We start from the raw sequence: 12,805 nt of genomic DNA, 5'->3' as shown, positions 1-12,805 counted from the left end.
TAAAGCTGCGTCGACGTCACTTCAGAGAGCTGGGAGCTTCAAAGTAAGATGAGGGTTGATCTACTACTGTAGACAACAAAGCAAGGCTGCTCAATTTCTCCATTGATAAAATAATTTCACAACTCTACAACATAAAAATTCATTAAAAAAAACATGTAGAATATAGCATATACTTTGTTGTCTACAGTAGTAGATCAACCCTCATCTTATTTTGAAGCTCCCAGCTCCCTGAAGTGACGTCGACGCAGCTTTAGCTGCAGAGAAGCTATCAGGCTTGTGTTGATAATAATAAACTCCTGGACTATTTTCAAACTTCCAAATGCATCGTTTGGTGAGTACAGACCATATTTGTACTACTGTAGAAGTTTGGTGTCATGGCATGTGATTTTAGTGTGGTAATTTTGGAGATACGGACCAGGATCCATTAGCGCTTGTACGAAGCTATTCGGGATAACTCAGTAACTCAGCTGATGTTCAGCCAATATCGAAAAAACTGCGGGTGGGCTACTTGGCTGGATATCACGGTTCAAATGACCCCAGGTTGAATCTACTCCGGAGTATCACTTTAAGAACGGCTTCTTGACAGCCACCCTTCTATGGAGCCCATTTCTGATGAGGCTTCAGTGAGCAGTAGATGGATCAGCTGAAGGTCCAGATGCATCTTTAAGGTCCTCTGTCAGGTCTTTGTTGGATTTTCTTCTTATTTCTTTAGGACGTCACTTTCAGATACTGTTCATCACCTATAGATAGTTTCTGAGGCCTGTTCCTTCTTCTTTGGTCCACCACAGTTCCATCAGTTATTTCAGGGACACAGCACACCATACCTTTGGGAATCACCTTGTTGAAATTTGATTTAAAAAGCAGCAAAATAAAACAAATTTGTCTGTCAAACTGTGTTATCTTTGGTATTTTTTATGGATACAACTAATGATATCTCTTTGCTGCTGAGTGTTTACCGATACGATCTCACTTTGCTAAGTTATGTGTTATGTGTAAACACAGCACCAGTTTGGGGACTTTTTATGCTTGAGCGTCACATGGGTCAGTCTTAACAAAGAAAAGAAAAAAAACACATTCCTCTGAAAATGGTCAGGCTGAACTGAAAATGAGTGAAAACGGAGCTAATAGCAACTTTTAAAGATGGAGAATTATTGCTCAAGTCCACTTTGAAAGACTGCAATCAAGTCTGGCTGCTTGAAAGAAAACTCTAAAGAAATAAGGGATGGATCAAGGCTTCTGCACAATACTGCATCTGTATTTTTTTTTCTTTAGAACAGCATTCTCTTTTTTTTTGGCCATAACAAATACTGAATCATACTGAATATTATGTCCTGAACATTTTTTTTTTCATATTCTTATTTTACTTTACTTTACTTTAAGAAGTACCTTGTTATTATAGATATATGAATATAATAGAAATGGATATGTGAGTCAGAACACACTCCTGTGCATGCTCTCTTGTTCACAGTCAGCAACAGCCCACCAAAGCTACCCAGTTCTGACAGTTTGTTGTGCTGCAGTCCTCAGAGGTGTTCAGGCATTATCACATCCTGCACATTGAAAACTGCTGAAATGTCCTTAAGCTTTAGCCAACGTGATTCTGCTCTGGAAATAATCTGCTCACAGCCCCAGGTGCTTCACATCTGCCGCGTGTGAGCTGGTCACAGTCCTTCCATAAAATAAGCCAAACTCTCCGTGCAAAACTGCTCTTTGTGGTATTAACATAGAGGAGTTTCTTAGTCCATACAGGTGTCACCATTGAAAATGAATCTGTTACTCCCAATTAACATTCTGGCTTGAAAACCTTTTACTGTGTGAAAGTGGCAGGCATTAAATACTTAAGTGTAGTGTGAGGCATTATCCTTCACACCATTTTTTTTTCTGAAGGGCACAGACAAGTGAAATGTCAAGCATGCCTTTGAAAGGACAACACAGTCAGGGATTGTTTCCTGTGTGTGATTATAATGAATGCATTTCCTCTGAAGAGGCCGGTTGGTGCATTTATTTTCAGGATTCTGTCAGCGAGGCGCGCACACTCAATGCATGACCTTGTGAAAGGAGCTGCAGAAGACAGTGGAGAGGAGGGCTGCAGCCTAGCATTTCCAATGTGGATATGATCACCGCTGTAATGTAAACTGCTGCAGTGTTCCTTATCGGCTGGTGGAACAGACGATCAGACGTTACCTACAGTACTTCAGAGGCATTTATCCAAGTCGACTAATATATGTTGAATTTGGAAATAATAATGGTTTTTGTTTGTGTTTTTTAAACACTGTGACAGAGAGAATCAGTACCCGCTTCTGTTGCTCCTCTTGGCTCCATCTGACCATTCAGAAGAATGTGTTTTTTTTCTTTTCTTTGTTAAGACTGACCCATGTGACGCTCAAGCATTAAAAGTCCCCAAACTGGTGCTGTGTTTACACATAACAGATAACTTAGCAAAGTGAGATCGTATCGGTAAACACTCAGCAGCAAAGAGATATCATTAGTTGTATCCATAAAAAATACCAAAGATAACACAGTTTGACAGACAATTTGTTTTATTTTGCTGCTTTTTAAATCAAATTTCAACAAGGTGATTCCCAAAGGTATGGTGTGCTGTGTGTCCCTGAAATAACTGATGGAACTGTGGTGGACCAAAGAAGAAGGAACAGACAGAGCAAATGCTGTAGCTAGAAAAAACCCAAATTGAAAAAAAAAAAAAAAAACATTTGTAAAACAATGATTAAGTTCCTCTGGAGGACCTAATGTACTTTACATAATTCTAACAGTATTTTGCTCTATGTAGGAGATGGTGATAAAGTCATTAAACACATTAAACAAAACAACATTTTAAAAAACAAGGACACAACTCCAATCATATGTGCAGTAACTATTCTAATTTTCAAACTGAATAAAGCCAGTACATTTACTGAAACCTAGGCGCAAATTGTATCTGACTGTTATAGGGCTGACCCCTTTGGGGCAAATGCAATGGAAGGGAATTGAAGGTCTCTCTTCATAGAGCATTTCCTTAAAAGCTTCTCTTTTTTGTTTTTCTGAGAAGTACTTGTGAATCTGCAGTAGACAGCTGCCGGAGTGCTCTCATTTTGAGAGGCAAGCGGACTGCTGCTGAAAATGGACAGGAGGTGAGCGGTTTTCTGCTACGTAAAACAGCTTAAACCTTTACAAACGTATAGCGGTTCAAACTAATGCTACGAATGTTTGCAATTTTGCATCAGTTGGCTGTTTTCAGGGCTCCATGGCGTTGTGATGGTTAGCACTGTTGCCACAAAGCAAAAAAAGATTTGAATCTAGGCCGGGGTCTCCCTACGTTGAGTTTGCATGTTCTCACTTTGTATGCATGAATTATCTCCGTCTACTCTGGATTAAGCTCATAGTCCAAAAACGTGCATGGTTGTTTGTCTTGGTTGTCTCAATGTTGGCCCTGTGATGGACTGACAACCTTTCACAGGAGTACCCTGCCTCCAACGGCATTGGGAATGGACTCCCAAGACCCTAAATTGAATAAAGCAGATACAGGAAATCGATGGGTGCTTGTTTGATTTCACTGATTTTTTTTGTATATTGGCTGCACACCATCAGCCCAACAGTGACAATCGTCAAATATCCCCCCTGCTTCTAAAAACTGAGAGCGACTACGGGTAAGACAATGACTACTTACAGTCCATTCAAAAAACTACCATTTTTGACAAGGGGGGAGGGGGGAGGATAAAAAATTAGGGCCTCTTTGCAATAATCGGAAAGTTGTAACACTGCAATATAAATAGGCGAATAGCAGGGGATTCCAAGTCAGCGCTGTATCTGTGGAGGTGCGTGGGTTATCCTGCACATCTGGGCCTCTCATTGTTTTCCCAGTCTGCCATTGGATCGAAGAGAAATTTCAATGCTATCTGTTGGCTTCCTGAGCTGGGCTACTTTTTATTTAATTAGCTTTGTATGTATGAATTGGACTAATTTGGAATTGAATTCATTTTATTTGATTGGATTATGATTGTATTGCAATGAATTGGATTGTAATTGGCTTGAATTGGATTGTATCTTTGAAGTGCCTTTAAATGCCTCGCTATATAAATAAAATTAAATTTCAGTGATCGTCTTGTTAACGCAGGTGAGCAGGTGTTGACGAGGACAAGGCTGGAGATCACTCTGTCACACTCATTGAATTAGAATGGATGCAGACTGGATGCTTAAAAGGAGAGTGGTGCTTGAATTCATTGTTCTTCCTCTGTTAACCAAGGAAGTCATCATTGCTTTGCATTGGGAAAGGCTTCACAAGCAAGGAGATCGCTGCCAGTAAAATTGCACCTAAATTACTTTCATCAGATCATCAAGAACTTTAGGGAGAGATGTTCTACTGTTGTTTAAAAGGCTTCATGGTGCCCAAGAAAAAGTTGCCTAAAGGTGATTCAGCCGCGGGATCGGGCACCACCGGTGCAGGGCTTTTTCAGGAATGGCAGCAGTTTTGAAAGTTGGCCTGTTTGACATTCTGCAAAAAATGCAGGGATTGAACTGCTGAGGTCTGAAGTAGTCATTTTCTCTGATGAAGCCTCTTTCCAGTTGTTTGGGGCATTCAGAAAATTATACCTCCAAAAAAACTGATACCATCAGTTCTGTGTCATGCCAACAGTAAAGCAACCTGATACCATTCATGTGTGGGGTTGCTTCTCATTCAAGGGAGTGGGCTCACTCACCATTCTTTATTCATGGCTGTGTTGCAAAATTTGTAACAAAACATCTTCCAAAAGCAACTTCTCCCAACCACCCAAGAATAATTTTTTGAAAAGCAATGCCTTTTCCAGCATTATGGAGCACCGTGCCATAAGGCTAAAGTGATAACTAAGGGGGATGAAACATCCACATTTGGAAACCATCTCATCGACAACTTGTGGTCAATCTTCAAGAGGTGGGTGGACAAACAAGAACCCACAAATTCTGACGAACTCCAAGCATTGATAATGAAAGAAGGGGTTGCCATCAGTCAAGATTTGGCCCAGAAGTTGATTGACAGCATGCCAAGGCCAATTGTAGAGGTCTTGAAAAAGAAAGGCCAACACTGCAAATACTGGAATATTGGAACTGACGATAAAAGCCTTTGAAACTTATGAAATGCTTGTGATTATACTTCTGTATGCCATAGAAACAGACAAAAAGATCTAAAAACATGATGTTGCAAACTTTGTGAAAACTAATATTTGTGTGATTCGCAAAACTTTTGGCCACGAATGGATGTGGGTCACAGTCCGTCTCTGGGAAGCTTAACGCACCTCAGCAGTTTTGCTCTGGGTGTTTGCTGCATGCATTCTGGGTAACAAGAAAAGAAAATTTTGAAGTCTGTGACCCTCCGTATTCCATTAAAATGATTCCATCTGAATGGTCTGGAAAGCCTTACTTTAGTGTTCCATTACTGACTCTAGGGAGGTGAATGTTATGTACAAAAAATCCTTCCCACTTCACCTTCACAACCACACATATAGGCGCACTGTCTTTAACTCTGTAGCTGTGAGAGCATTTACTCTGAGAGCAGAAATTCATGAAGCTGAAGTTCTGCACTTTCACTGAACTTTTAATCTCATAGAAGACCACAAGGCCTTTACAAGAATAATGGGCTGCATGAGGAAATTGGTGCTCACAAGTCCAGCTAGTACTAATGCACACACACACACACACACACAGACACATGGTGCTCCAGTCTTGACAGGCTAAAAATAGCCATTATTACTGCAAATCAGTATATCCACCGAAACAGCTTTCTGCATTGCCAGCACGCCAGATTTTGACGCCTGGGTGAATTCAGAAACACTCTGTCACAATCTCTCAGTACACAGGGATACAATGCATGAGAGGAATCTTTCATGGTCATATCAATCTGCAAAGGTATTGTATTTAAGAATTACAGCATGTGGAGCGCACAGTGTATGAAGTCAAGAGCTATTTTTTTTCCACGTCGCTGTCGGTTGTCTGAATACATTTTAAAGAGGAAAGAAACTTTATTGAAAATGACTGTCAAAAATATAAACATTACTCTTGTTTTCATTAGTAGACACCCAAGAATTAGCTGCTCCGTTCAATCTCAACACGTCGGCTTCGTGCCGGCTCATTTAATCACTCGCAAAAACAATTCAATGTATCTTAAGGACAGTTGTACGTTTGTGTATTGTTATCTGACAAAGGATACAGACATTGTCTTATTAGAGTGTAGGTTTGATAATAGAGATCCAACATTTTCTCCAGGGTGAGTCAGACAATCTTCAACCCACAAACAGCAAAATGTCCTAAATCACTGAGACTAGACAAAGGTTAGGAAGCATAATGGTGCCGTGACTTACTATGCATGCTGACTCTTTCATTTGTTGGCTTTAGTTCTTAATTACAATGAGAGACGCATGCTGTTGTAAATCCGCAGGACTCAGGCAGAAGCTGAATATATGATTGTTTTTTTTAAAACCCTTATGTTGTCTGTGAATTGCATTATTTACTTTGCCGGTTCTTTTGTTGAGGCTCTGAGGCTCTTTTAAATCAGCAGATGTCAAAATGCAACAATCCGAACAACATTGAAGAGTATCTTCACATTGCTACAATCATATGATACTAGTTATTTGTTCCAAGAGAGGCGGACAAGAGGAGCCATCCCTGTCTGACTATCTACTTAAAAAAAACTCACAATAGGACAACAGCTCTCCTTCAGGAATTATTTTCACCTGAGGAAATATCTGGGATATGACATTATATCTGGCCAGTGAATAACGTTCATGTATTATTTGATGGGAACCACTGGTGAGTCAGGTCATCTTAATCATTGCCAGGTCAAATGGGATTTGCAGAGTTGTTTGCATATCCCCTGATGCACACCAACTCTTATTCAAAACGTACAAAAAAATACTTTTCTTTTTTTTTTGTGCAGGGAACATTTCCATTCACCTTTTCTTTCTTTTTTTTTTTTTCATTCGAATCCTCTAAATGTAATCAAAAACTGCACCGGAAACCGAGCTAATGTCAAAAGCTAACCGTAAGGAAATGCAAAACAACCACAGAATGCAAAAACATTAATAACCAATTGAAATCTAAGTTATGCATGTGGTGTGTGTGTGTGTGTGTGTGTGTGTGTGTGTGTGTGTGTGTGTGTGTGTGTGTGTGTGTGTGTGTGTGTGTGTGTGTGTGTGTGTGTGTGTTAGAAAGCAAACACCACTTCTCCTCACCTGTACCGTCTTGTGTTGTAACCATCAACCTGTGGGGCACACGAGGTGAGACCTTCAACCCTGCTCGTAACTGATAGAACCTGAGGTGACAGATACAAAAACAAAGACACTTAAAATTCAATCAAACAAGTTCACACGCTGGATCATTCAAACAGACAGAAAAATGAAAGAAATGTTGGTGGGCGTGTTAGTGTTCACCATCCTGTCATCTATTATACTGAGGCAAAAGAAAGGGAATGATTTTTTACTTCAAAATACACGATATCAGTATTTGTGTGTGTGTTTTTGATGACTTAGTTCGAAAAGAATGAAGATGGAGTTCTCACTCTTTAAAACAAAATCTTTAATGCTTCAAGTATATCTTACAGTTATGGAGCATGTAATTCCTAGAAATGCGCAGCTGCTTTAATTCAGCTCAGGTGCTAGCTAGAATGTTATTTAGCCTCATGCTAACAGTTGGATAGCATTAGCTACCAAAGGCCATTTCGAAATATTCAAATGTGAAAAATGGTGAATAATATCAAAACTTTGACCCATGTTTGAAAGGGACATTTGATTCATTTATGCTTTTTGTAAATACACAGCGGTTCCCAACAATACATTTAGCCTCTGACAGATGAATTTGGTGTTTGGGCATACCTGGTTAGCACGGAGAGGTTCCAAATAAATTTTTGTATTTAAAGATTAAGTTCAAATGCGTTTCGACTGGTTGAAAAAAAAAATTCTATTTTAATACATCTAAAAGATTGTTCCGATGACAGTTATATTTTAAGATATTTTCTGATATATTTCAGTGAGTGGGAATACACGCTTTGGATTTCTAAAATTGTGACTGAATTCTTATTACAAATATACATAAAGCATTTATGACTGGTCAAGACTCTATTTTCAGATGTTGACATTTATTTTGACTCACCAACATTAATGACAGTTTACCGAATTGGCTGGTTATAATTTCACTCTGAAAATTGCATGGGAGTTGCATGGGAGTTTGGACCATGTAATATCTTGGCATGCAATTTCCAAAAAGATAATTAAGGAGTGTTTTTTTTGTTTGTTTTGATCTTTTAAAGCTAGTATGCTTTAAAAAAAAACAGACTTTCAACTGGAATCATTAAAAGTCCATTTGCCATTGAAGACATCTTTAATTTACGGGTAATGGATTGTTTTGGCAATGACAGCACAATGGTCATGTTAAACAAAATCAGCCAAGAAATGTACAAATGTTGCTAAATCATTAAAGGTCTACAGGGGGAAGGACATCAATAATGTAAAACACGAAAAAAATACTCCTCTATTCAAAGGTTGTAGAGCAGATGAGACAAGGTATGAGACAAGTAACTGTTCTCACTTTCAACACACAACAGAAAAGAATACTCTCCCTGACATAAATATGGATAATTTACATGTTTCACAATTTCACAATTCAAGCTCAAGCCACGGCAGGTTCTGTGTAGAAAAGGATTCTCCTGGGATGCATTTTGCTGGCCTGTGAATAAAATCAAAACATCGCCCTGTTAGCTGCAGCACTCGTGAAAATGAGAACTTGGCAGAAAAGAGTAAAGAATAAAAATAAGAGATGTTTATGCAAAGAAACGGGTTAACTTAATGGGCAATCACTGGTTAAATTTACTCCCCCCAGCAAAGATAGAAGAGGGCACTCAAGTATTTACATTTCAATAAAATTCCATTCTTATTTCATTTTAACAAGTTAAGTAAGTGTAAGAGACTTTCACACATCTCAAATATCTCTTAGTAAATAGAGGCTGGAGAACAAAAGAACCAATGATTTTGTTTATACAGTGACAGAAGTATGAATGACGTGCAGCCGGGCTCCTAATTTTAGTATCTGGGGGAATCTTGGACTGCGTAATCTAAAAATGTGGGGGGGGGGGTTATCGCCTCCTATACAGATTGAATCTGTGTTTTTAATGCAATCAGTGCACAAACAGGCCTTTAAGTGTACAGCTGCATGGGCCACCAGTCCTGTGCAAGGATTAGTACTGACGTCAGTAATTATATCTCAGAGTGGCAAGATCCAAGATCTTAGAAGTTAAACTGTTTTTATGACAAAGTGCTCCGTATTTACACAGAGATCCATTGCTGGGTAATGTCCCCTCAAGATTTCTGCTGCTATCCGAAGGAACATGGCAACTGGTAAAAACAAACATATTAGTGCACTCAGATGAAGAGATAACCACGATGAAGCTTGAGCCCGTTCCATTTGGACAGAGGAAATCATTTTCGATAAAGCTGGCTTTTCGTTGAAGGCGGGTGAGAGATTTTAATCCTCCTGCAGACACATCATGGCAGGATTAACGTAGCCTTTTCTTTTACGTCATGGAGCAACACAGAAAAATCCTTGAAGTAAAAGTTAGAGAAAAAATAACTGCGTTTTTCTTTATCGATCCAATAATAATCTGCTATCGTAAATAGAAAAATGGCTAAAACCACAAACATATTTAGGCAGGTATTTACATCTATCTGGCTGTAGTGTCTGTAATGCTGCAACTGTGTCAACACTGCAGTCACAAAAACTCCCCAACTGTGCAGTTAATATGAAAATGAAAGTTAAAGAATGGTGTCACCCATTCACACACAAACACAGTCGTGTTGTACTGACTGATGTGTGCTTAAGTTGCTGCCTTTATTAAGGGATGTCGTCGACTGTGTGTCACGTACGTGCCATTTTTTTCCATTGTTACTGTATGTTGAATGTTCTGTTTGTCAGTATTTGCACACAACACATGGGACGAGTTGTTTTTAGTCAAACTATAAACTGAAAGTATTGGCTTTTTTTTCTTAATGAACTGATTTGCAGAGAATTTAAAATCCTCACAGATGCGAAGATTCTGTGCCATTTTTTAAAATGTTTTAATTACGGCGTATCTATTCTTTAGTAATAGATCTGTGAAAGGCTCATTTTGGCCTCTTGGCAGTAACGAACCAAACAATCACAGGCAATCCAGTTTTACGGGAAAATGGGAAATAGTTATGAAAATTTCACATATTGTTTTGCAGTCACAGCCAAGATTTTCTAGCTCCATAGAGGCACAGCGCCACTGCGATTCACGAAGAGTGACTAAACCACTGTTGCATTGCATTTAAAAGGCAACAAAGCTCCCATTTGGAGGCCAGAGGGTTGAGGGATGGATACACAGATTGTCATGCTAAACCGAGGGGGTCTGACTCCCCACCCAACAACAACTGTTTTGTAGTTTGGTCATTTTCTGTTTCAGTGGTTGTTTCCTTGCCGTTTCACACGTTACCAACCACACGGTTAGGGTTCAGCGTTGAGAACGACTTGGTTAAGAGTCCGCTAACAACACGGCTTGTGTTAAAACAGATGCTTTAATAATGCATTAGCTCAAAATATACCTTTTCACTGACCACCAAGTCCCCCCCCTTAGCTAAACACACAGCTCATAGACACAAGGAGACGTCCTAAAGAAATTCATTATTTTGAAAGTAAGGCTGGTAGCCTTAGAACAAAATCTGAATAGATCCTCCGCTTCTAGAGATTTCTGAGTCTTAAACTCAACAACAGAAGGAACTGGAAATACAACTCTGAGGTTGTGGGTAGAACAGACTTCTTAGCATATTGGTTTTATATATATATATATATATATATATATATATATATATATATATATATATATATATATATATATATAACCATAGTTAATTATGTACTTTTGTGTAAATATGTTTCATCATTTATGTTAATTGCTACAACACAGCAATTTGCAATACCCAGCTACCCAACAAATACAGATACACATCGTTTTTTTTTGGTTCATCCGGTGCTCCACAGCTTCTCCTGCCTATAGTACTGAGATCAGCAGTGAACTTAAAGGAATATTTCACCTCTTTTGACATGAAGCTGTATGATATCCCATATTAGCAAAATTATTTATGAACATCTTCTTACCCCCTGCTGCGTCATGTGAGCCGAGTTCCAGCCTCGTTTTGGTGTTGACGAAGGTAGTCTACCTTCATATCACTACGGGCTATGTAAACCGTGCAGACCGAGCAGTCCCCTGCTTCCCAGCAGCAAACACCGTAACAGGCGTGGCTGTTGGCAGGCGGCAGCACGCAGTGATACGAAGGGAGATAAAATAGCGCCAAGCGATTGTGAGGTCTGACTTTTTCCTGGACAACGATTTTGTGATGCAAATGTATTACTCTTTTGAACGCATATTGTTTTGAGAAGCAAAACGCTTTATTTTTTACACCCCAGCCAACTAGCCGGACTACCTTCATCAACACCAAAACGAGGCTGGAACTCGGCTCACAGTACGCAGCAGGGGGTAAGAACATGTTCATAAATAATATTGCTAATATGGGATGTCATACAGCTTCATGTCAAAAGAGGCAAACTATCCCTTTAAACTACTTGCATGTGTTCTCGGGCTGCAAGAAGCTGGCCCACTCTTTTATATCATGCAGAACAGATGATGGACCTCGTGTGCTATAAAGCGCATCATATTTGGTAGTAGCAGGGTGTTACAGGTGCCGTCAGTCCATCCAGCTTTTTAGTTTAGAAAATATATCTAATTCTATGCAAGTTATCTAAATTGTAGAATTCCACGATAGGGTGAAAACAAAGTTAGCAAGCTGTTTAGCTGTTGGCAACTAAACAGCTAGCTAGTAACTGCATTTTCACCAAACTTCCAGCTTAGATGAGAGCATAATTTTTGTCATCAGATAAAATTAGTCAGATTTATAACACAATCTTTGACTGGCAGCAGTAAAAGACGTGGAATGGGAGATGATGTTTAAATTTCTTAATATAAATATATATATAATAGATCCAAAGATGAGTCAGATCTTCATTGATAATAACTGTTTTTCCCCATACGCTTTCAGCCCACAGGTACCATGTTCATCAGGTGTTGGAGGGAAAATGTACTCTACACAACTGTCACATTAAGCTATTTATACAGGGTGTCTTTTAAAATATGTTCAGTGTTCTTTGTTCAGTAGAGACACATTTAAAAATAACAAGCATTGCTTACCCCCTTTGAAAGAGATCCACATTGTGAAACTTGTGCAACTCTACGGAAAACTCCAGTGTTCCCTGTACTTCAGACATGATATAGTCCCGCTCATCACCTGTAAAAAGAGAAGTTGCCCAGTAAATATGACATATACGTGACAAATGATTTCCACAGTAGAAGACAAATGATGACACTTCTAAAACCAGCTCCCTTTGTTAGGTCCTCTGTCCGCTGAGGCGATGACTCATACAGTCCAGTGTGGTGTGGAGAATGGACTGTGTGATCCCAAAATAGACACCTCGATCTGAATACAGTAATGACCATCGCTGCTCAGGTTGATGTTAGATAAATGACCATCGCTCTGTCACATCAGAAAAGGTGTGTGCAGCTGCTCTGTGTTTTGTCATAATATGAAATACTGTGTGATGATTTAAAAAATGAGCATCGACAAGGCCTTTTGCAGATGTGCCGTTTAAATCGTTCTTTTTGCACATTGAAATGAAAATCTCATTGCAAAATTGTGTCTTTAATGAGTTTATTCAAAGGTTTGAGGATTTTTTTTTTTTTTTTTAGACGCAAATAACACTTTTGAGTTAGTATAAAATT

At 39.1% G+C, this 12,805-nt stretch overlaps 1 protein-coding gene across 1 annotated transcript in view; it reads right to left on the bottom strand.

Moving 5' to 3' along the window:
• fam135b (family with sequence similarity 135 member B) overlaps nt 1-7,274 on the bottom strand; it is a 43,480-nt gene extending 36,206 nt beyond the window's left edge. The window contains exon 1 of the mRNA XM_075449748.1: nt 7,200-7,274. Within this exon, the coding sequence (XP_075305863.1) occupies nt 7,200-7,224 (25 nt within the window). The 5' untranslated portion in view covers nt 7,225-7,274. The remainder of the gene's footprint in view (nt 1-7,199) is intronic.
• Between the last annotated feature and the right edge of the window lie 5,531 nt (nt 7,275-12,805).

The sequence above is a fragment of the Odontesthes bonariensis genome, chromosome 18 (genome assembly GCF_027942865.1).
Source record: "Odontesthes bonariensis isolate fOdoBon6 chromosome 18, fOdoBon6.hap1, whole genome shotgun sequence".
Lineage (NCBI taxonomy): Eukaryota > Metazoa > Chordata > Actinopteri > Atheriniformes > Atherinopsidae > Odontesthes > Odontesthes bonariensis.
The sequence above is the reverse complement of the archived record's forward strand: the minus strand, read 5'-3'. Positions and strand labels throughout refer to the sequence as shown.